The following is a 22837-nucleotide window of genomic DNA, read 5'->3' as shown; positions in this document are numbered from 1 at the left end:
CCTTTATATTTTGCACAATCAAAGCATATGAACAGAACTGAACAGAAATGCATGTATACAACTGGGCATTCTGAAAAAAGTGGATGAAGTCCTACAACAAGGCAATGAGACAGAATTCCACCAAGAATTTTCACAGCTTTTTCAGGGGCTTGGTAAACTCAAGCGTGAATATAATATTACTTTGCTTCATGATGCTAAGCCTGTATGTCTATACGCTCCCAGGAGGGTACCACACCCATTTCTGAACTCAACAGAATGTTACATAGAAGTGTCGTGTCACGGAGTCAACTAGGTGGTGTTTGCGGCTCGTAACAGTTCCCAAGCCGAATAGTCAGCTCAAGCTCTGAATAGATCTCAAATAATTGAACAAAGAGTCCAGAGAGAAATCGATCCCATTTCCTCAGTTGATGACAGCTTGCCAAAACTTGCCAACAGTGTGCTCTTTGCTAAATCTAACACTAATAGCGGGATTTGGCAAATACCCTTCGACTGCTAGTCCAGGCTGTGAGCAACATTTATTATGCTATTCGAATGATTCTTTTTTAACTGCCTTCCCTTTGGGATATCATCAGCTCCAGAGATGTTCCAGCCAACCATGCTAAACATTCTCGAAGAAAAACAGAGAGTAATTTGTCATAGGGATAACGTGCTTACCCATGGAGCCACAAGACAGGAGCATGATTACAGAGTTTGTGAAGTTCTGAAAGTGTAACAAGAGGCAGGTCTCACCTTAAATGAGAAATGTAAATTCGTGAAACTACCATTAAATCCTTGGGACACGTTATACATTGAAAGGGCATAATGGTAGACCCTCAAAAGACGAAAGCCTTCAGTGACTTTCCATAACTGTTCCTTGGAATGGTCCATTAAGCTGATAAATTCATTTTGAATTTAGCTATAGTTACTGAATCTTTGAGAGATCTTTTATGAAAAGGCCAACAATGGTTTTGGAGACTTGAGCAAACCAACACATTTCAGAGAATAGAGGAACGGCTCATCTCCTCAGACGTGCTGGCGCATTATAATCCCAGATTGTCCATGGTGGTGGCCGTCAGTACATCCTTAGCAGGTCTTGGAGCTGTGGTTATTCAGGTCCAGAAGGATGGTAACAGAAAACCAGTGTACTTTGCTTCCAGGGCATTGACTGAAAGGGAACAACGCTATGCAACTATAAAGAAAGAAGCATAGACAGTAACCTGGGCATCAGAGAGATTCTTGGATTATTTGATGGGATTACCATTTCAAATTGAGACAGACCATAAACCATTGGTTGCCCTTCTGAATTCCACAGAGATCATCAAAATGCCTCTACACATACAACAGGGCAATACATTGACTAATTAGGGTTAAGCTACCTTGTTTAAATTTCAAACAATGCTCTACAGTTAACTGTCAGTCACCATTACTGGTGCATTTTCCATGGCAACACCTCTACCAGTCAGCACTCTCTTCACATACAGTATAAATTGTTGTTTTCCCCTTATATGGTATCCTTGTGAAGTGTCCTGATGAGTACAAGATGAAAAGCTTGGACATGTCTCTTTTTTCAGAAATAAATACAACATTTTAGATTTAGGCTAATGTGATACCAGTATACAGCTGTATATGCGCCAGGGAAAGCACAGACCACAGCAGACGCATTATCTAGAGCTACAGTTGATTACAATGCAACCCAAGACTTAGTGCTTATTTCAGAGTCTCATTAGTCATAACAAACTCCTTACTAGCCTCTGAGAAAAAAACTACAAGAAATCAGGGATACACAAAAGGAAGATGTGGAGTGTACCAAGGTTAGGAAATTTTGCCGAAAAGGTTGGTCAAAATATAATGACCAGCTCTTACAAAAGTACCATGAACAGAGCAAACATCTAACGATAGTGGATGATCTTCTTGTATGCAACCACAGACTGGTAGCACTCAAGGTTTTAAGGGAGGAGATTCTTCAGAGAATCCATGGCGGTAACTTGCAAATAGCCAAGTGCACATCAATCTGTGTGGTGGCCAGGTATTTCAAAGGTAATTTAAGACTTCATATTGCGTATTGCTGAAAAAAAAAGATGTATCTAAGCTTTTTGTCTTGCACTCATCAGGACACACGCAAGAATACCAATATAAGGAGGAAAACAACAATTTATACTGCATGTGAAGAGAGTGCTGATTGTTTGGCAAGTAGCAGTGCCATGGAGAATGCATCAATGATGGTGACTGACAGTTAACTGCCAAGCATTGTTTGAAATTTAAACCAAGCTGCTTGACACTGATTGGTCAAGGCGTTGCCCTGAGTCAGTGAATGGCTGTCACTTAGTTTGTTCAGCTGAAACAGGCGCAATGTGTGCACATGCTCTTTCTGTCTACAAAGAACAAGGCCCTGAGTATTAATATATGTAGCTTCCAGTAAATGCAAGTGCGCCACATTGTGAGCCCGACTGACAATCTTAAATTGGTTGTCAGTGTAATTCTTAGCACGCTGAGGATTATTTAGCAAATTTAGTCCAATTGTGGAATCACATCTAATGTTGGCCACTGTTCTGAGTTTTGCAAGCACGGGCTAGTTGGGTACGGTCTGTAACCTGTTTGATGCAACAGTGGCTGGGGCATGCTGTTTGATATGATCCACTGGTCTTTGGGACATATGGCCTACATACCTAACATCACACTGGCATTGAAATTCATATACCACATTACTCATTTGTGTAAAAGCAAAATACTGTGGATTCTGAAAATCTGAAACAAAAACAAAAATTTCTGGAAAAACTCAGCAGGTCTGACAGCATCTGTGGAGAGGAAGACAGAGTTAATGTTTTGGGTCCATATGACTCTTCATCAGCACTAAAGAGAAATAGAAATGTGGTGAAATATAAGCTGTTTAAGGGGGGTTGTACAGATGAAGCTGGATAGAGGGCCAGTGATAGGTGAAGTCAAAGGAGAGATTGCGAAAGATGTCATAAACAAAAGTTCAAAGGGGTGTTGACGGTGGTAATATTAGCTAAAGGATGTGCTAACGGTGATGTTAAGGGTAGAAAGCAGAACGAGCAAGTGACAGATGGCCCTAGTGGGGGTGGGGTGGGGGGAGGGGATCGAAATAGGCTAAAAGGTGGGGATAAAACAATATGGAAATGAATTGTAAAAATAATAATAGAAATGGGTAGGAAAATAAAAAAAATATATAATATATATATAATTATTAGAAAAGGGATTAAAAAGGGGTCAGTATAGAGGAAAGAGTTCATGATCTGAAGTTGTTGAAGTCTGGAAGGCTGTCAAGTGCCTATTCTGAAGATGAGGTGCTGTTCCTCCAGTTTGCGTTGAGCTTCACTGGAACATTGCAGCAGGCCAAGGATGGACATGTGGGCAAGAGAGCAGGGTGGTGTGTTGAAATGGTAAGCAACAGAAACTGTTGAAGGGTCATGAGGACTCGAAACGTCAACTCTTTTCTTCTCCGCCGATGCTGCCAGACCTGCTGAGTTTTTCCAGGTAATTCTGTTTTTGTTTTGGATTTCCATTATCCGCAGTTTTTTGTTTTTATAGCAGTGTGAAACAGCTAGCTTCGCCTGTTGTTCAGATTTTTAACAATACTTCATATTGTCATCCCATACTTGTACAATTAATAGCCAACCCCCCACCGAACCCTTATTACCATCTAGTTTTCCAGATAGGCCTTGGAAAAGATTGGGACTAGATCTCTTCGACTTTAGAGGAAAAGTATACCATGTCACAGTGGATTATTATTCAAGGCAGTTAGAAGCTACCAAATTCCACACTACGATGGCTGGCACTGTGATAAGGCCATTACAGAATATTTTCTCCATGCATGGGTTTGTGAACTAAATTATTTCTGACTATGGGCCACAGTTCATGAACGAATACTTCAAGAGGTTTACAGAAGACTGTGGGATCATTCATGTTACCAGTTCTCCTCTTCACCCACAGGCCAATGGCAAGGGTGAAAGAGCGGTGAAAATTATTAAACTGCTAATGACCAAGAATAGTGATTGGATTTTAGCCTCAGAGCTGCTCATGGGCTGAAAACATAAATTCCTTTGTTGAAGCAAAACTTACAACCAAATGTTACATCAGATGACCATAAAAGAGTGAGGAGTGTGGAGAATGGTCAACAAGAAAAACAGAGGAGCTGGTATAACTCCAGGCATAGAGTGAAGACTTTAGCAATATTAGTACCAGGTCGGAAAGTCTTGAATCGAAAACGAAAGTCTGAAGGCGCAGTCCTTAAAGGAACAGAACAACCACATTCCGATCTCATCCAAACTCCATTTGGAATGTTCAGGAGAAACAGGAAAGCTCTAATCTTATTAGAGGTGGCAAGAACAAATGAGTTTGATTATCACAGGCTCTGGGATGATGACACGAAGACTACATCAATCACCTCGCAGAGTGGTGACCCAGTCAACGAACCAGCTCAAGACTATCACTCTCGCTAAATGGTGACAAGAACAAGGTCAGGGAGAACTGTGAAGGCACTGCAAAGGCTTAACCTGTGAACTTCAGACTTTGAGGGAGATGTGGTAGTGTAAATGTAATGTAAATAATTTAAGAAATAGTTTAACATTGTTATTAAAAAGTTATGAGATGTAGCACAATGGGTTAGTAGTTATGGTAATGAGATAGTGATGTGTATAACGATGTAACAGTGGCATCAGAATTTAGGTGCTAGAAACTCTGTAAGATGGAATAGTTTACACACAAGAGCCTTACTTAAGTCACTCATGAGTAGAGGGACACCTTCCCAGTATAGCTTAGACATGATAAACCATAAAACAATACTGAGCTGAATTTTATGGGCTGTCATGTTTCCTGACACAACAGTCAATTAAGAGCTCTCCCATGAAAAAGCCAGTTACCCTGCAGCCATTTTACACTCGGTGGGAAGTTAATTGGTTCAAGGCGAGATTTCTGCCCCCATCTGGGGAGGAAATCCTACCTTAGAGAGTTGTCAGCCATTCCAATTAACCAGCAGCTCTGTAGTCCCAGCAGTGGCAAATTCGAGCAGTGGCCTCTGTTGGGATGACAGCCAGTCTCCGAAGAGGGGGTTATAGAGACTGGAGTGAAGATAAGTCCAGAGTATTGGCAGGGTATAGCTAGTTGGCCCCATGGAGGGGAATGAAAGGGACGGGCACAGGGAACCACCCCCCCCCCCAAATAGGTCCACCTTTTCTTGCCCGACAAGAGCCTGTCTAATGTTATGACCAGTTCCCAGGTGAGGTTCCCCCAATTTGTTATGGTCCTGAATGAGGTACCCCAAACTGTTATGTTCCCGGGTGAGGAGAGATGAACTGGCTCCCTTTACAAAACCCTCTTAGTTGGTTGCAACAAAGTTAACTTAAAAAGGATCCCAATCCTGGTGGATATCTTTTGCCAGTCCAAATGTATTTATGTTTTAAAGAGGAACCAATTTAAGCAGGCTGTCTTGAGTGAAAGAAAGAGTGAGTTATTAGTTACTAAAGGTGAGAAAAAAAAATAAAAATAATAAATAACATACACACAGATTAGAAATTAGAAATTGAGTCCAAAAATAAAAGTTAAAAGGATATAGAATCAGTCCTTTGGCTTGTCGGTGAGAAGTAGATGGTGAAACGTTGTGGCCGTTAAGTTGGGGTGATTCTAGTAATGCTGACTTTGGCAGTTGAGCGGTTGGTTTTGGAGACTCTTGGTTCTGCAAGTTAGCTGAAAGGAGTTGTCCTGTTTCCTTTTCACCTGTGGCTTTTCTGACTTGTGATTAGCTTCCAGCAATCAGAGAGAAAGAGTTTTTTACTTTCAGGTGTCTGGGTTGTCCAGTTAGTGACCTTCACAACACATACACACCAGAACAGAACACCAGGCTAGCACACAGAACGAAGGTTGCAGTTGGCTTTTTTTAAAACCCCTTTCCTTGTGTATTCCTGAAAGGGAAGAAAACAAACATGTCTTTCACCCAGATGTGTTTTCTTTTCAACTCAGTTCATTTCACAGTCTGGGATATAACACAACAGGAGGTTGTTTTGGCTAAGATTATCTCTGCAACCACAGGAGATCACTATTCAGTTTGCACCTTTTAGGTGTGACATTCCGTTCTCTCTGAACTAGTTGATCAAGTAATTCACATAAGAATTTCCCGACAAGTGGTTACCTTACAGTCTCAGCCAGCTTACTTAAAAAGTTCAATATGTCCATAAGCAATTCTGGGATAGGATCAGTGACCATGACACCAGTAAAAGCTACTGGGATACCGAATTCTGTGGACTTCCCCACTCCTGCAAGTAAAATAGTAGCAGGGGCAGGATGAGACGCTTAAGTTACCATTGATTGGTCACTTAAGGGGCCCAATAAGCCCAAGGGAGGGCAGGCCGCCCATTGCCTCCATAGCCCCTTGTAATTCAGGAAACAGGCATCTGGATAGGCGGCAGGAAAGCTGTGCTCTGCAATATACAAGCCCTCGCCGCTGGTTGGAGAGTGTACAATCCAGCCATGTGTGTGTAGTTTTAGTCTTCATATTTAAACAAGGATATACTTGCATTGGAGGCAGTACAGTGAAGGTTCACTAGATTGTTCCTTGGGATGACACTGAGTAAATAGGGTCTATATTCTTTGGAGCTCAGAAGAATAAGGTGGACTTGACAGGGTAGGTATTGAAACATTGTTTTCCCTGGCTAGGGAATCTAGAACAAGGGGATACAGTCTCAGGATAAGGGGTTGATCATTTAGGATTGAGATGAGGAGAAATTTCTTCACTCAGAGTGTTGTGAATCTTTGTAATTCTGCGCCATCATTGAATATATTTAAATGGAGACAGAGAGATTGTTGGCGCCTCAGGGAATCAAGGGATAAGGGGTGGGGGGCAGGCGGGAAAGTGGAATTGAAGCCCAAGATCAGCCATGATCATATTGAATGGCAGAGCAGGCTCTACAGGTCATGGCCAGGCGGGTAGGCAACAGGAACACCTTGCGCTGCATTTTACAACCCCCCTGCCCGACCTTCAAACACAATAGCAAGGGAGCATAAAATCAAGTACTCTGTGCAATTTTGGTCTCCATATTTAAGGAAGGATATACTCGCATTGGAGGCTGTACAGGTTCACTAGATTGGGCTCTGGTCTTATTTATATTCATATCTGTGGAAACTCCATCCTTCAGCAAGTGCATAATGATACAATTCCCAGATCTTCCCATTCCTGCCGGTTCAAAGTTTCTTTTTCTAATTTTACTCCATTTTTGTAGCACAATTGATTTAGTTCTCAAAATTGACTTTTCACCTTAAGGTCTTTTTTGCTTTTGGTTTGAAACTCAACATTATGTTCCTTTTAAAAAGATAAAGTTCATTAGAAATTCACGTTAAAATGCTTTTTTAGGTTCTTTCTGATCTTGTAAATTAGAAAGCAGTCAGAATTCAGATGACCACTGTAACATATATAGTATGTTTGTGTTTGTATGCATACAGATATTCCAGCAGGGAAACCTCAGAAAACAGCTGTAAAATGCTCTTAGTTAACATTGATATATTGTTCCTTCGTCAGTAACTTGAAAATGTTTTTTCACAAATTTATTTGTACTTCTGTCCTTAGGGCACTGATCACATTTCATTCAAATGAGTGAAGAACCAGGCAAACTATTTTCTGTTGCTCCAACACAGCCATTATCTTCAAGTAACTCAGAACAATGCAGATGTGCAGTACAATGAAATTAAATAAAGGCTCCAATTCTAATTTTGCCATGAGAACTGCAGTTTAGTTGGAAGTACTTTCGACTTTGAGTCAGAGGCTGTGGGTTCAATTCCCACTCCAGGAGTTGAGCACAAACATCTACACTGCACTGTAGTACTCAGTACAGTACTGAGGGAGTTTTGCACTGTCAGAGGGGCTGGCTTTCAGCCGGGAGATTAAATTGAGGCTCCATCTCCTCTCTCAGGCCTACATGAAAGATCCTATGACACTATTTGTGATTCATGTACAATGACACCCATAAAGTCAGCATAAAGGTTCTGCATGTAATTAGGATAGTAAAAAGAATGTTGGGCTTTATTGCAAAGGAGATGGAGTTTAAAAGTAGGGAAGTCTTGCCACAACTGTATAGGGCATTGATGAGACTACACCTAGACTGTAAGTACCTAGAGCACTGTGTGCGGTTTTGGTCCCCTAACTTAAGGAGGGACATACTTGCATTGGCAACAGTACAGAGAAGGTTCTCTAGGCTGATTCCTGGGATGAGGGGTTTGTCTTATGAGGAAAGGTTCACTATGTTGGGTCTATATTCATGGACTTTAGAAGAATGAGAGGTGATCTTATTGAAACATATAATTCTGAGGGAGCTTTACAGGGTAGTTGCTGAGAGGAGGTGTCCCCTTGTGGGGGTAATCTAGAACGGAGAGCAGTTTCAAAATAAGGGGTCCCCCATTTAATATGAAGATGCGGAAGAATTTCTTCCCTTAGAGGGTTGTTAGCGTTTGGAATTCTCTTCCCTGAGTCATTGGATATATTCAAAGCTGAGCTAGACAAGTTTTTGATTAAAAAGGGAGTCAAGGATTAATGGAGGCCAGGGTACAGTAAGCAGGAAAGTGAATTTCAGGGCACAGGCATGATCTTAATGAATGGCGGAACAGGCTCGAGGGGGCAAATGGCCTACTCCTGCTCCTAATTTTGTTTAAGAGCATGGGAGTTATCCCTGGTGTACTGGTCAATATTTAACCTTCAATCATCACAAAGTCTGGTCATTATTGCATTGCTATGCTGTGCACAGAATGGCTGCCGTGTTTCCCATATTGGAATAGTGACTACAGTTCAAATGTGTTTCATCGGTTGTAAAGTACTTTGGAATGTTCTGTGGCCACAAAAGTTGCAATATGAATGCAACATTTTAAAAAGACCCATAGTGCAGGCAATCTTCTTAAACTAAGAAATCTTCAGTAAGACAGCTAAAAGTTTGCCATTTGATTGGAAAGTTGTCTATAAGCATATAAAAATGATACATCAAATTTTCTCTCATCATTAGACAGCATGCCTGATTGCAGGTGACTGCTTAGTAGACAGCTATAGGAGGAAAATGGTCAATGTCACCGGGTAAATAAAAAAACTTGCTAAGTAAAACTTGCTGGAAAGATCTGGAAAGGAATCCAATAGTGCTTATTGTGCTTCTACAAAATCTGTACTGAAAATAAATAATTGTTTAGGATGCTAAGATCACCCATTGCATGGCTGAAGCCATAAAGGCAGGGTTCTGCAAACTGGAAGCAGGTAACTTCTATCCTTGGCCCAACCATAAGAACTAGGAGCAGGAGTAGGCAATTCAGCCCCTCGAGCCTGCTCTGCCTTTCAATACAATCAAGGCTGATCTAATTTCAGCCTCAATTCCAATTTCCTGCCCTCTCCCCCTAACTTTTCAATCCTTTACTAATTAAAAATCCGTCTGTCTCCTCAAATTTATTCAGTGTCCCGGCATCCACTGCACTGAGGCAGTGAATTCCACAGATGCACAACCCTTTGAGAAAAGTAATTCCTCCTCATCTCTGATTTAAATCTACCACCCCTTAGCCTAAAACTATGGCCTCTTGTTCTAGAAATCTTCAGCTGCTTCATCAATGACCTTCCTTCCATCATAAGATCAGAAGTGGAGATGTTCGCTGATGATTGCACAATGTTCAGCACCATTTGCGACTCCTCAAAAACTGAAGCAGTCCATGTCCAAATGCAGCAAGACTTGGACAATATCCTGGCTTGGGCTGACAAGTGGCAAGTAACATTTGTGCCACACAAGTGTCAGGCAATGACCACCTCCAACAAGAGAGAATCTAACCATCACTCCTTGACATTCAATGTATTAACATCACTGAATCCCCCAATGTCAACATCCTGTACCGACAAGAGCAGGTCAGATGCTAGGAATCGTGCAGTGAGTAACTCACCGCCTGATTCCCCAAATCCTGTCCACCATCTACAAAGCACATATCAGGAGTGTGATGGAATACTGTCCACTTGCCTGGATGAGCACAGCTCTAACTAAACTCAAGAAACTTGACACCATCCAAAACAAAGCAGATCGCTCGATTGGCAACCCATCCACAAACATTCACTCCCTCCATCACCAATGCAGTGGCACCAGTATGTACTATCTACATGATGCACTGCAGGAACTCACCAAGGCTCCTTACGCAGCACCTTCCAAACCCATGACTGCTACTATCTAGAAGGACAAGGGCAACAGATGTAAGGGAGCACTACTTCCTGGAAGCTCCCTTCCAAGCCACACACCATCCTGACTTGAAAATATATCACAGTGCCTTCATTGTTGCTGGGTCAAAATCCTGGAACTCCCATCTTAACAGCACGGTGGATGTACCACGTGGACTGCAACAGTTTAAGAAGGCAGCTCATCACTACCTTTTCTAGAGCAATTAGGAATGGGAAATACATTCTTAAAAATTCATTTAGAGGATATGCATGTTGCTGGCTAGGCCAGCATTTATTGCCCATCCCTAATTGCCCTTGAAAAGGTGGTGGTGAACTGCCATCTTGAACCGCTGCAGTTAGAGAGGGAGTTCCAGTAGTTTGACCCAGGGACAGTGAAGTAACGGTGATATATTTCTAAGTCAGGTTGGTGTGTGACTTGGGTCGGGGGGGGGGAACTTGGACGGGAATGCTAGCCTAGCCAGCGATGCCCACGTCCCATGAATGAATAAAAAAAGAAACTTGAGTGGATCCTGTTTCTGGCTACGCTGTAATCTAAAGCGACTGCTGGAGGCCACGAAGGATGCTTTATTCATTTACCTTAACATGGCGCTGGGGAAGTATGAGTGCTCCTTCTGTCTCCATAACAATACTGCAGGCCACTGCCAGTCCACACTTGCTCCCAGTCAAATAGTCTTCCTCCACCCCAGGACTTACCTGCAGACCAACCTTTGGAAACCCTCAACTAGTGAACTGCAGCTTAACACTCAACTGATGTCTGCACCCTGCTAGTATTATAGCAGTGACCACCAAGGTCCAATTTGAGCAAGCCTCAGGCCTGTTTTCAGGAACATATTTCATAGGATTTAAGAGTTAATTAAACATGAAAAAGTTTGCATTGACAAGCAGAAAAGTAAACGAATAGCACTAAGTTTCACAGGTAAAGGAGTTCATAGGAGGGTTAAACTTTCATTCATCTTGGCAGCAATTAATTTCCTTCACATTTTATGAATTCTCTAGAACAAGGAAAGTCAGGCACATGTTAGATATAAAAAGGATAGAATGTGATGAAGGACAATTCATGTAATCCAAAAGCAGATTTTACCTGTAAGAAATATTATGGCCTACTACTAAAAATGTGGATAACATTAATTATGTTATTTGGGATAATGGTGACTATTTTAAGTTCAATGTATTACAATTATCATGCAACAAGAGTATCAAAGAATATTTAAGTTCACATACTGTCCTCATTGTTCAAACGTATGCAGCGTCCATAACTGGGTTATGATCATCAATGGGGAAACTTGATTCATTTCCCTTTTTTCACCCACAACTCCCTTACCCACCCCCACCTCCAACACACACACACACACACACACACACACACCATGCTTCAGGCCCCCTTTTAGCCTAAAAGCACTGAAGCTAATTGTGGTGCCTCAACAGCTGCCCCAGCTGACATTAACTTACTCAGCAGAGACCAGGAATCGAATCTGTGGCTTTTTGTCTGTGTAACTTATTGCTACGCCAGCTGGTGCCTTTATCCACTAGGCTGTTGGGAGAGCTGCCTATTGCTATTTTCAAACACTGTTCACATTAGAATTGTTGGGCTCATGGATTTTGCTTGGCGACAACAAGCAAAGGCTTTTGAATCAAGAAAGAGAAATTTGCTTAGGAGCCCATATTTAAAATATTGTTTACTGCTTCCATTTTTTCTGTTTATTGCAGCATGAATTTGTAAACAACAGCTAATGTGGGCTCAACACAGTAAGGTGAAATACAAATGAGAGGCAGGATTTAAATTACAGCTTAAACAAGGTTTGCAATGACAAACCACCTGGTAATTGATGTCAATAGAAAAGATTAAAAATAGGAAAATAACCAAGATTCTAACATTTTTTGCCATCTAATAGTTTTCCAGTTGCTGGACTGATAAATGAATTACTCAGATTTTGCTACGGTACTCCAGCTTACACTTGACATTTTAAAAACTGATTTCCATATTGTAATATTTACTGTGCAGAACTAACTAATTTGTAACAGTAAAGCACAATTTTTGTTTTATTGTTCTGAAACAGTGGAAGAATTTACAGTTATCTTACATTGATTGAGGTCCTGTTTAACAGTAACATGATTTGTCCATCTTGCAGGTCGCAGTCAGTGGTAGAACCAGGTGCCCTGAAGCACGAAGACAGAGATGATGATAACACTCAGCCATTACTGGCTCTGGACTGAACTAAAGGCATTTCCTAAGTCACACAATGGGAACTCCAGAGCTGGAACTCAGTGGTGCAAACATTAATGGAGCACTTGCTTAAATCAAGTCACATTCAGCTATGTGATTTTTTTTTTCATTTTTCTTAAAAAGGCAAAATTCAGAAATCACCAGTCATCCATCAGCTATCTCGTCAGAACATCCAGGCGTTGATTAAAGAATGAGAAATCATTTAAAATAATATACCTAAAGGATTTTGTATCTGTTGTAAGTGACCTGACAGTAGCCATGACAGCAGATTAGTATTTTGCCTAAAGAAGAGATAAGGCAAATTTTCATTCATGCAGAACTGTTTAGGTCTTGATGACAGGCACATAATATTCAGATATATTTGTGCCTTTGAGTGGTAGCTGAAAGAGGATTTGTTTTTATATTTCGATATCAGAATGAAAAACTCAAAAACAAATAAGTTATGAATAGAAGGGAGGATGAAAAAACATTTATTAAAGTGCCAAAGATCCATATATCCATTTGATTTACTGGATGAATGTTCAATATTCATCAGTGCATTTTATTTAAATTCAGTAAATGAAGCTAATGTTGCCAACCACAAAACTGTTTATTTGATTGAGCAAATAAAGAAGAATTACTCAAGTTCTTTTGTGCTTTATTTTGAGAAATATCAGGGGTAGTGACTTTTACAGCATTTCACAAGTGTTTGTGTTTATAAATAACTTACAGACGTTCAATCCCAACATTTTATTTCATCCCAGCATTAACTGTAATTAAACTTTTACTAATATCAAAATGGTTCTTGATCTAAGAGCTGTATAAAAACCTAAAGTATAATTAAAAACTTTAATTTCAAAAATAACTATTTACAGTTGGAAATACAGTATTGAAATCTAACATAGTGGTAGCTCCATTTTGTTTGAAGAATGTCAGGTTTATACTCTTTAAAAAAAAAGGCATAATATTCCACTTATCCCAACGCAAAGTCATAGAAAACACAAAATCAAGATGAGCTTCATATAATTCATGAATGCAGCTGTGAAAGACATGACATGACTGACTCCTTTATAAAGAAAATTATAACTTTTAGAATACGGATTACAAGGTTCCATATATGCAGAGGCAATTACAGCTAGAAATCGTTGTCTTCTTCTCTAGGAAACCACTACAGCAAAGTATCAATCGACATGATACTGGTACTTAGAACACCTATCCATAATACTCAGAGCAAATTAATTTTATTCAATGATATACAGTAGTATTTTAGAATTAGAATTAAAACCTCATCAAGTCAATGACAGGATATAAAGAGAATTGCAGTGCCTTAACTGGTTGACTGAATCCACTCATTTTAGTAAGACAAATCTGATATCAGGAAGGAAACAATAAACCATGCCAAAAAATGTCAATACACAATAAAATGCAATCTATTTATTCTCTATCAGTAGAATAGAATGCAGCCACTTATCCTATTGCGAGTAGTCTTTTGAAATAGAAGCAGATTGAAGCTGCACTTTTCCAAAACTAGCATAACTGGTATGAAATTTGTTCCAAAATTGAGTTAGGCCTCTAATCATCTTTAAATGTACAGTAGATTAGAATTTATTTTAAGGCTGGGAATAGCAGAGAAATGAAAGTGACCATGTTCTCAATGACAGCTCTCACTAAAAATATATCTTATGATGACAGTAATGATCACCACCAGCATTTGAGTCTCTTCAAACATGCGCTTCAGAATGGAGAAATGAGAGGAAAAGTATCAAACAGCTTTGAATAATGTGAAATTAACAATTTACAAAATGTTGCAGTATCATTGTAGCCTATCACTCATGTTTTTATTTATGGTTACATGAATACTTCAGTATTTTATTCCTGTAACAGGTAAAACTAAATAGATAAAATCTCACTGAATATTATATGCCCTGGTACCTTGATGTTCCTTTTGAGTCTGAACTCAGAATCTCATTGGACTTCAGGACAAAGTCAATGTCACTGGAATGCCAGGCACCATGCAGCTTTGGCTATCACTACCAACATCCTGAGTTCAGTGCATCAGAAAAGAGGTGAGTAAAACATAAAACCACAATATTTAGATAGAATAGCAATAGAAATTGAGGAATATTCAACTACATTTGCATTAAAAAGGGCTCTCATAATATTAGTATGTATGTGATAGACAGGAATAAACCAGATTAACAGAATAAAAGGCTCCTCCCCTCTGTGCCGCTAATCCAATTCCTTTGGGTAGTTTTCAAACAGTAAATCCATCAAAACCAGAATCTACAGCATTAGTCTAACAGAATTATACTTTGTACATGACAAAAAGTGATATATTTATATCACTGTATCTCTACACATTTTTGTTAGACTAAAATGTAATTTCCCACGATCTTCCTGTACCCAACATTCTGTCACTTAGATAGTGTGCCAAAACATAACAATATGTGGAGATCGCATTTTTCCCACATTCTGGTGTAGGTTGCAATCCTCAACTCTCAACAGGGACCTGACTGCTCCCTTGACTGCTTTGAGACAAAAGTATCTTGATTATGTGGTGAACTCAGCCCTCCTTTGCTTTGCTCCTGCAAAGTAAAGTCTGTCATTTACACTTGGCATAATAAATTTGAACATAAAAACATATGGTCATTTTATTGTAGATGTATTAAGGCTGTCACAAGCCATCTGCTTTTTGGCATTTTGTACAGATGTATCAGCTGTCTACTGGATGACTGTGCCTCTCACATTGGCATTTGTTCATTTTTGTCACACTAAAAAAGTTCAACATTGGCATCTGTGGCAATTAGCATCTTATGGAAGTGTATTTTGTGTTCTTTCCACAGAATTTATATGTGCAATTCTGCATTCAAAGGAGGATTCATTTTTATGCTTAGTAAAGCAACACTGATGGTCAGAAACTTGCCTTATGATTATTTATAATATTTGGTAATTTCAACTGTTTTTACTTAAACAGTGACCGCCACTGATATTGCTGGGGAAATGACTTTGGACGAGTTACCAAGCGCAGTGTGGGGGAGCTAAGTATAAGCACAGATACATCTGTTAACTCAGGATGCTTCAGTGATCATGTCATTTCAACTGTGTGTGTTAATCAATCTCGCTCACACTGTCAGGCTTAGTAACTTCTCAAAGGCAGCTCCCCCATTGAGGCTTCAGCACTCACTATAAACAAAAGATTCAAAAATTAAGAGAAGTAGGACAAAATAAATTCAAAGTTAATATTTTAGTTCTTGATTATTAAAAGCGTACTATTGCATGAAACACTATAATTTGTTAATGTTAGCAAAGAAGAAATGCTGATTTCAACTAAATCTGTGTACAGAGTGCAAACTTGACCAAATGCAATGTGAGGTACAATTCATCTTTATGTAATTTGTCAATATCAATGATTGAAGAACGCCTGAATACCTATACAATAAAAATAATCAAAATTTATACAGAATGATTCCATATGGAAATACAAGACACAGAAGACCAGTTATGTGAATGTGACAACGTGTGCATCTTATAAAATTTAGTCAAACCCAATTTTGATTTAATATGATGGAAAGCTATATAATACGCTGATCTTCCCAATGAAGGGGTTCTTCGATAGCTTGAGGTGAACTATTTTGCATCTTTGCTTTTATTCCAAATCACAAGTGGAAAAATGCCATGTTGGATTTTCCTCAGTAGATCTTATTCAGCTTTGGTCTTAGTGTTTTGTTCCAGAAGAGGACACAGGTCAAGTTTGCATCACTCAACCTCTACATGCCCTCTTAAAAATATTCCAGGAGACTTTTGTATTTAATTGGCTGCTTTTTTTTTCAAAATACATTGCCCCTCAGCCCCAGAAAACTCTCCTGGGCCAAAAATATCAGGAAAAAAACAAATCAAAGGAATTTGTTACACTTCATTATGTAAGACAATTTCTTCATATTTGCTCAACTCTCAAACCTTTGCCACTTTATGCCCCAAATATGCCATTAGATTGGGGAAAGAGTTCTTCGTTGGTGAGGCGTCAGCTCTGGGTGCCAAACATCCACTATGAAGATAAGCCGAAAGCTGTTAGCATCCTGCCAAACTTCATGCTCAAAAGAATCATCAAAGATGATCACCTTCCCCTCCTTCCATTCTCTGCAACAAGAGAACAACATTGAATTTGGATCAATATCTGTTGAAAAGCAGAATTCGAAGCTTAGAGATATTTAACAACATTTTTCTTTACATATATATATATATATTTTGGAAAGAGAATTTGGTAAGAAAATTGTTTCCTAAAATAGGGCATCAGTAGGTAGTGCAAGATAAGAACCAATGGGCTGGTTGGGCCAAATGGCCTATTTCTGTGGTGTATATCCCATCTAAGAGTCACGCATTGACTCTAGATGAAGCAGCTATTGCCATTTTAAATTTTCTGGTGTTTTTGACATGTTGGTTGCGCACTTCATTAACTTGAATGCTTGAAAATTATTCAAAGCAGTTTTATTGTATTGCATTGAGCAGTTATTATTGGAGTATTGGTCATGAATTTTTTGTTGATTAGGGTGAGGGATGTTGGTGGGAAACACTTTTTTCATCTACTCCTGGGTCTGGTGAGACAGCAAACTGCAATAATGCACCTTTAGTCCAAATTTTATGAGCACCCCTTTACCAGCAATAGGGATTTTTCTATTTTTCAAACCATTAAGGCTTACCAATTAAAAAAAAAGTATCATTGTAATTGAAACATAAATTAGACATTTGGGTAAAGGTCTGACACTAGACTACCACTTGCAGTCATTAATGCTCAGTAGTGTACAGATGGGCACAAAGACAAAGTCAGTACCAGGTCAATGTGTATTTTGCCTATGGTTAAGAGAAAAATGGTTTCTTAAGATTTAGATGATTAGCAGTCTGGAATGGATGAAATGGGCTGTCACCAAGACATCCTATATGTTTTTAAATTAAGCCTTTACAAATAAAACCTACTTATATATTTGAATGTTTAATGTAACAATATTGACTGGGATTTTGTCAGGGTAGTGATAGAAACTCGGCCTCAGCAGTTTGGGGTAGCCCTGACCCAAATTTCTGCCAAACAAGCAGCTAAGGAGCTGCCATCAGGCTTCCGTCCCTTTAAAGATAAGAGCCTACCTCCAAGAGTTACTGGACATTCAAAGGGTCTCCAGCTTTTCAGTCCCAGCAGCACAATTGGGAGCTGTGGCCACCACTGGAATTGCACCCAACCAAGATCATCCTCGATGTATGGCGACCTCACGGCACAGCAAGTTGGGTCGAGGTCGCAGGGTTCAATCTGGCACGGCCAGTGAGGGGGGTGGTTGATAAAGTGGTGGTGGTGGGAGGGTTGGTGCTGTTGTGGGGGTGGGGGGCAGTCATGGCTGCTATGGGTCCCCTCCATGGGCCCAGAGTGCCCAATTAGGAGGCCCCCCAAAACCCCTGAACTCACAGGCAGGCCGCCAGCAGAGACTGGAAGAGACCCTTAATTGGCTACTTGAATGGCACAATTGGCCTCTGGGCAGGAGGGCCATCCTCCACTTCTCCTGCCAATGGGCACTCTGCACTAACTCCTTGTTGCACCCTCCCCCTCCATCCCCCTGCTGCCCTTTAGCAGGCTCCATAAAATCCTGACTATCAAAGTGCAGAAATTAGTTTAAGGCTGATTAAGCTACATTTCAGTGGAGGCAATCAAATGTTTAAATAACGGTTGAATAGTTTCATAAACTCTGGGGTAGAATTTTCACAGGCATTCTCCCAAGCTCCAGCTGTAACATTGGCAGTAACTCTGGAGTTACGGTTGTAGATTGGGAGAATTCAGTAAAATACTCATACATGTATACAGCAACAGCAATCTGATGCCAGTTTTTCCAACACCAGTCTTTTTTTGCCGTTGTAGCAAACTTGGGTGAGGCAATAACATTTTATAAAAAGGTTACTGTAACTTTTAGGTTCGATTCTTAACTTCTTCAACAAACATCAAGAGATGTCTTACCTGGTGTCATTGGCACAGCGTATTTTACATCCTTGTTTAGGAATAACTAGGCCAAGATGCATTCTTAGGCGGCAGTTTGTAGGTCCGGTGTGAGGCCATACATGAGTCCCTGGATGCATAACTGAATACTTAATCTAAAAAAAATGCACAACAGTAAATTCAAAATTATTTTCTCACACTTACAGCTTATACTGATTTTGATGAATACATCAACCATCTGTGCGTTAAGAACCTGTTTGGCAAAATCTTTGCAAAATATTACTTACATTTCTTAACTTTGCTAAAATTACCCTACAAATTCCTCTGAGGGAAAGCCAGATTTTATGCAAATAACAAAGTTTAGGTTTACAAAAAAGATCAAATATTAACAAAAAATTCAATTACTTGTGCCCAATGGTCAAAAAGATAGGGGACTGAAATTACTGTAGCTTTAACTGCTATTTTGGAAAGCTCATTAGATTCAGGATAGGTTTACAAGGTTTGGAAAGCATAGATAACATACTTAGCATTTGCTGTAGGGACGTTCTGTGGAATGATCTTGAGAGATTGATTAGATGATCATTTAGATAAGAAGAGTTTATTAATGAACAACCAGCATTCAAGAAAGGAAGGCCATGTTTAGCTAACTTGATGGATTTTTCTCAACGATTTCATGGACATAGTGGATAGGAAAATGCAGTTGATGTCTTGATTTTTAAGCTCCACTTTGGCAACTAATGCCTAGGATAAAAAGTCACAGAATAAGAAGTGAAGTATAGCTCTGAGTAGAACATTTCTGTAATCAAGAAACTGAGGCTAGCCATGAATAGTAAAAAAATTCAGGCTGGAAAGAACTTATGAATGAGGTTTGCAGGAAACCAATCTTGGAACCATGACAATTTTAATGTGTGCAGTGAGCTCCAATTATAGTCTGTCTGGCATTCAGGTAAATTGTACAAATTGTGGCTCCCGTACTTAATGCCCTGAAAATAACGGACATGGAGTCAAATTGCCTAGACATGTCAACATATACGTTGCTTTTTCCTCCACTTAAGAAAGACAACGCTCCCTGACTCAGTTTTCCAGCCCTCTCTCAATTCTTGGCTCTCCTAACTTTGAGCTACACATTTCGGGCTTGCCACAACAAGTAGCCAGTTATAGGTTGTTACGGACAGGGAGAGAGATGTGGGATAATTTCCTTTTCTCACCTTGCGGTTGACCACATCAAGATGTGTTTTTGAGGAAGATTGTTTTAACCCCTTGAGTCCACTGACTTTAAGGAAGGGACATGAAATAGGCTTTCTTGTAACTCTGAACTCTGGCAGGTAAAACAAATAAGCCCCAATTTTTTGCCTAAGGTGACTTCTGAGGCAGGGTCCTCCCCTAGTGTTGGGTGAGATGGCTCCCTTTAGTCTTTGCATACCAGGCTGACCTGTCCTGTCCTTGTGGGTTAATAAGGTATTTACAGGTGTTTCCTAATCCAAGCCAGTTTTTGTCATGTGGCAACAGTATCAATGTTTTCCACTGTCCACACAATGGGTTGATGGCTAAGCAATATGCCACACAATGGAGGATGTTTGCTATCTCAACATTCCAGTTATGACTCCCTCCAAAATGTTATTTGAAATTTTATTTTCATGGGCCAGCAAGTCTAGCAGCCATAACTAGTTTACATCTCTTCCATTGAAATGGTAAGGGGTAGTCAATCATTGCCTTTTCCTGTACCTAAAAATGCTCATATCCTTTTGCCCTCACCAACCTATTTGTTGCTGGAGCAGAAATATTCTTTTCAGAAGAAATGTATGCATCTAGTGGGGAAAGGGTCCCATTATGAGGTCTTTTTTCACAACACCCATTCTCAATAACCTTTCTGGGACACAATGTCCTTGTTCAAAATTGTTTAAAATTAAGCTGCCCTAGACATGTTATTGATTCATTTGCTTTTCAAATAAGCCACTAAGTGCATCCTATTGATTCACAGGCAAAGTATGAAACGGGGGTGGGTAAGGCAGGGTTAAAGGTCAAAAGCAGCTGTCAACCCTGAAGCTACTCAGGGATAGTAGTTTTACTGCTTACTAATGATAATTGCTCACCGCCAGACTTATTATGCAGAGTTTGAAGATCCTCTTACGTAGCTGACTTCTGCTTCTATACTTTCCAATGTACCAAGTATTTTTTAAGCTGTCTGATCGGCTTGTGTTGCTAAGAAAAGAATATTTTAACACACTCCTGTGTAGCTGTTCTGTATGCTATGCTGGGTACAGCAATCTATCTATATTAGCAATGGGACTCATGAATAGCTTTTTAAAAAAAAAGTTGACTATTTGACCCTTCACTGACCAATCAGGCCCACAAGTAAAATGGGCTTTGACAAAAGAAATGCACTGCTATTCAGCTTTAAAGAACCAGTACCAACCGGCTGGGTCCTCTGGCTGTTATTCTGGCTGCCGTTCTCAATTCACTCCATCCAGTGGTTTCAATGCTGTTTTCCATGGTAGTGGGTACACAGCCAATTCCTTTCATGTGTCGTGACATGGGTGGACAAGTGGGCACTGGGGGCGGGCGGACAGGTGGGCACTGGGGGCGGGCGGACAGGCGGGCACTGGGGGCGGGCGGACAGGCGGGCACTGGGGGCGGGCGGACAGACAGGGGCACAACACAGACACAATTAGAATCTTCATCTCTAGAAAAATCGGAATTTATTCCTGTTGTTCTGAAATGGCTGAGTCCATGGGAACTACTTATTTTCCATTAGTTTAGCAATCGAAGTAGAATAAACTATACCCAAGCAAATACATTTCAAAGATCGTATGTGAAAATATTTTTTATTCAGATGCACTGTCACCCCCCCAACGCTACACACACTACCCCCAAAAGAGAAGCCTGCTTTCCCCTATAAGGTAGGGTCTGTCTATTAACTAGCATCAAAAACTACTTAAATAAAAACAGAAATGCTGAAAATACTTAGGTGAGGTAGCATCTGCAGAGAGAGAAACAGAGTCAACTTTTCAGGTTGATGACCTTTCATCAGAAATTCTCCCATCGGCATCCGTTAGGCGGGGCACATTTTAGGACAGCTGTCTCTTTCTACCCATAGAAATGGCTAAATGGGGTGAGGTTTCAGTCTGAATGCCAATTAAAACCAGATTTAAAAAAAAACTCCCAAAATAGTCTATGTGCCGCAGAAAGAAATACTTCTAAATTCAAAAAAAATCTTGCATAAGAAATGGAAATGTAGACTGGAATTTTACCAGCCCCTTCATGCAGGAAGGTGTTATAGAGGATATGCCCAATACCTTCCTGCTGCCATGCCATTTTGCCAGTTCTGGCAGATGTGCCAGCTGGAGCCCCACTGTGCCACTTGTGTCCAATTAAGTGCCTCTTTCCACCTCTGCAGGCATTTTGCCAGCAGTGGCTGGGGTTTTTGGGGCAGGGGGGTGCGGGGGATGCGCACCATGTGGGGAGACTGTTCAGTGAAAGCTGGTGGCTTCCCAGCAGGCTTCATGAGTTCACGAGGGGTGGTGGGGGCTGCCCTTTTTGGGCAGTCCAAGGCCCACAGGGGTGCCTCCACACCCGGCAGCAATGACTCCCCCTGTAAAACAGCATGCTCGCAATGAACTCTTGCCACCCCATGATTGTGAGAGACTGCCTGGCTGGCCCCGGCATCCCTGGAACCACTGGGGATCATTGCTGAGGCTGCTGAGTTGCTGGCCCTCTGATTGGGCCACCAGCTCTTGGGGGTGGGTTTAATAGGGATGGCAACACTGTTGACTGCCGCTTATGTGTCCACCACCAATAATATGCTGCCCCAGACTCCTGCTTCTGGCTGAAGCAGGTTCACCTCCCATTTTCAGCCCTGGCGGCAGGACTTCAGTGTCCATCATAAAATTCAGCTCATAGTTACTGTACTTTTGAAAAGTTCTATGGCTAAGCTGCCAATAAACTAGCAACACCAGATTAATGGTACATTAATTTCTAAAGTGCAGAGCATAATAATTTTCAGAATTATTAAAAGTTTGAACTTATTTTGCTCATTCTAACTAATGAGTAGTGTTAGTGATTTATGTGCATCAGTTGTCACAGGAGGGCATTTTCTCTTCAATATTCATGACTAAAATTTTGATCTCAAGCAAAAAAATGCCCAGAAAGAATACTATATGTACTATCAGCTCTCCCCATCTCGATGTGTTGCAGAGCAGGACAGGACAGAACAGACTCAGTCCCTTTTGTCTACTCGATTAGTTAATCTCAGCAAGCATGGCAACAGAGGCAACAGAATTGATCACAGGGTCAATGAGAGAAATGAAAAAAGTTTACCACTGCAGACATGCTAGAAAGTACTTTTGTATTGACATTGGCTGAGATGAAGAATGGGCTTGGCTGTGATTTCCTTACATTCCAATAATTTGCCAATACTCAATATTTTGGGTTACATAGAAATAGGCAATTGGACAAGAGGGCTGTTGATACCCTTTCAGCCATGCCAAAG

General features: G+C 40.4%; 2 protein-coding genes across 15 annotated transcripts in view; one reads left to right on the top strand and one right to left on the bottom strand.

Annotated features, from left to right (window-relative positions):
• Positions 1-13022, top strand: part of LOC121279058 (clavesin-1-like) — a 126418-nt gene extending 113396 nt beyond the window's left edge. For all 3 annotated transcript variants that reach the window (XM_041189910.1, XM_041189909.1, XM_041189908.1), the window contains one exon: positions 12304-13022. In XM_041189910.1, coding sequence (XP_041045844.1) covers positions 12304-12388 — 85 coding nt within the window. In that variant the 3' untranslated portion in view covers positions 12389-13022. The remainder of the gene's footprint in view (positions 1-12303) is intronic.
• The window catches only part of unm_hu7910 (un-named hu7910), a 238752-nt gene continuing 228933 nt past the window's right edge, over positions 13019-22837 (bottom strand). For all 12 annotated transcript variants that reach the window (XM_041189895.1, XM_041189898.1, XM_041189900.1 and 9 more), the window contains 2 exons: positions 18370-18503; positions 13019-16514 (listed from right to left, as the gene is read on the bottom strand). In XM_041189895.1, coding sequence (XP_041045829.1) covers positions 16364-16514; positions 18370-18503 — 285 coding nt within the window. In that variant the 3' untranslated portion in view covers positions 13019-16363. The remainder of the gene's footprint in view (positions 16515-18369; positions 18504-22837) is intronic.

This window comes from Carcharodon carcharias, chromosome 6 (genome assembly GCF_017639515.1).
Source record: "Carcharodon carcharias isolate sCarCar2 chromosome 6, sCarCar2.pri, whole genome shotgun sequence".
Taxonomy (NCBI): domain Eukaryota; kingdom Metazoa; phylum Chordata; class Chondrichthyes; order Lamniformes; family Lamnidae; genus Carcharodon; species Carcharodon carcharias.
This window is presented reverse-complemented; position numbering and strand designations above follow the sequence as displayed.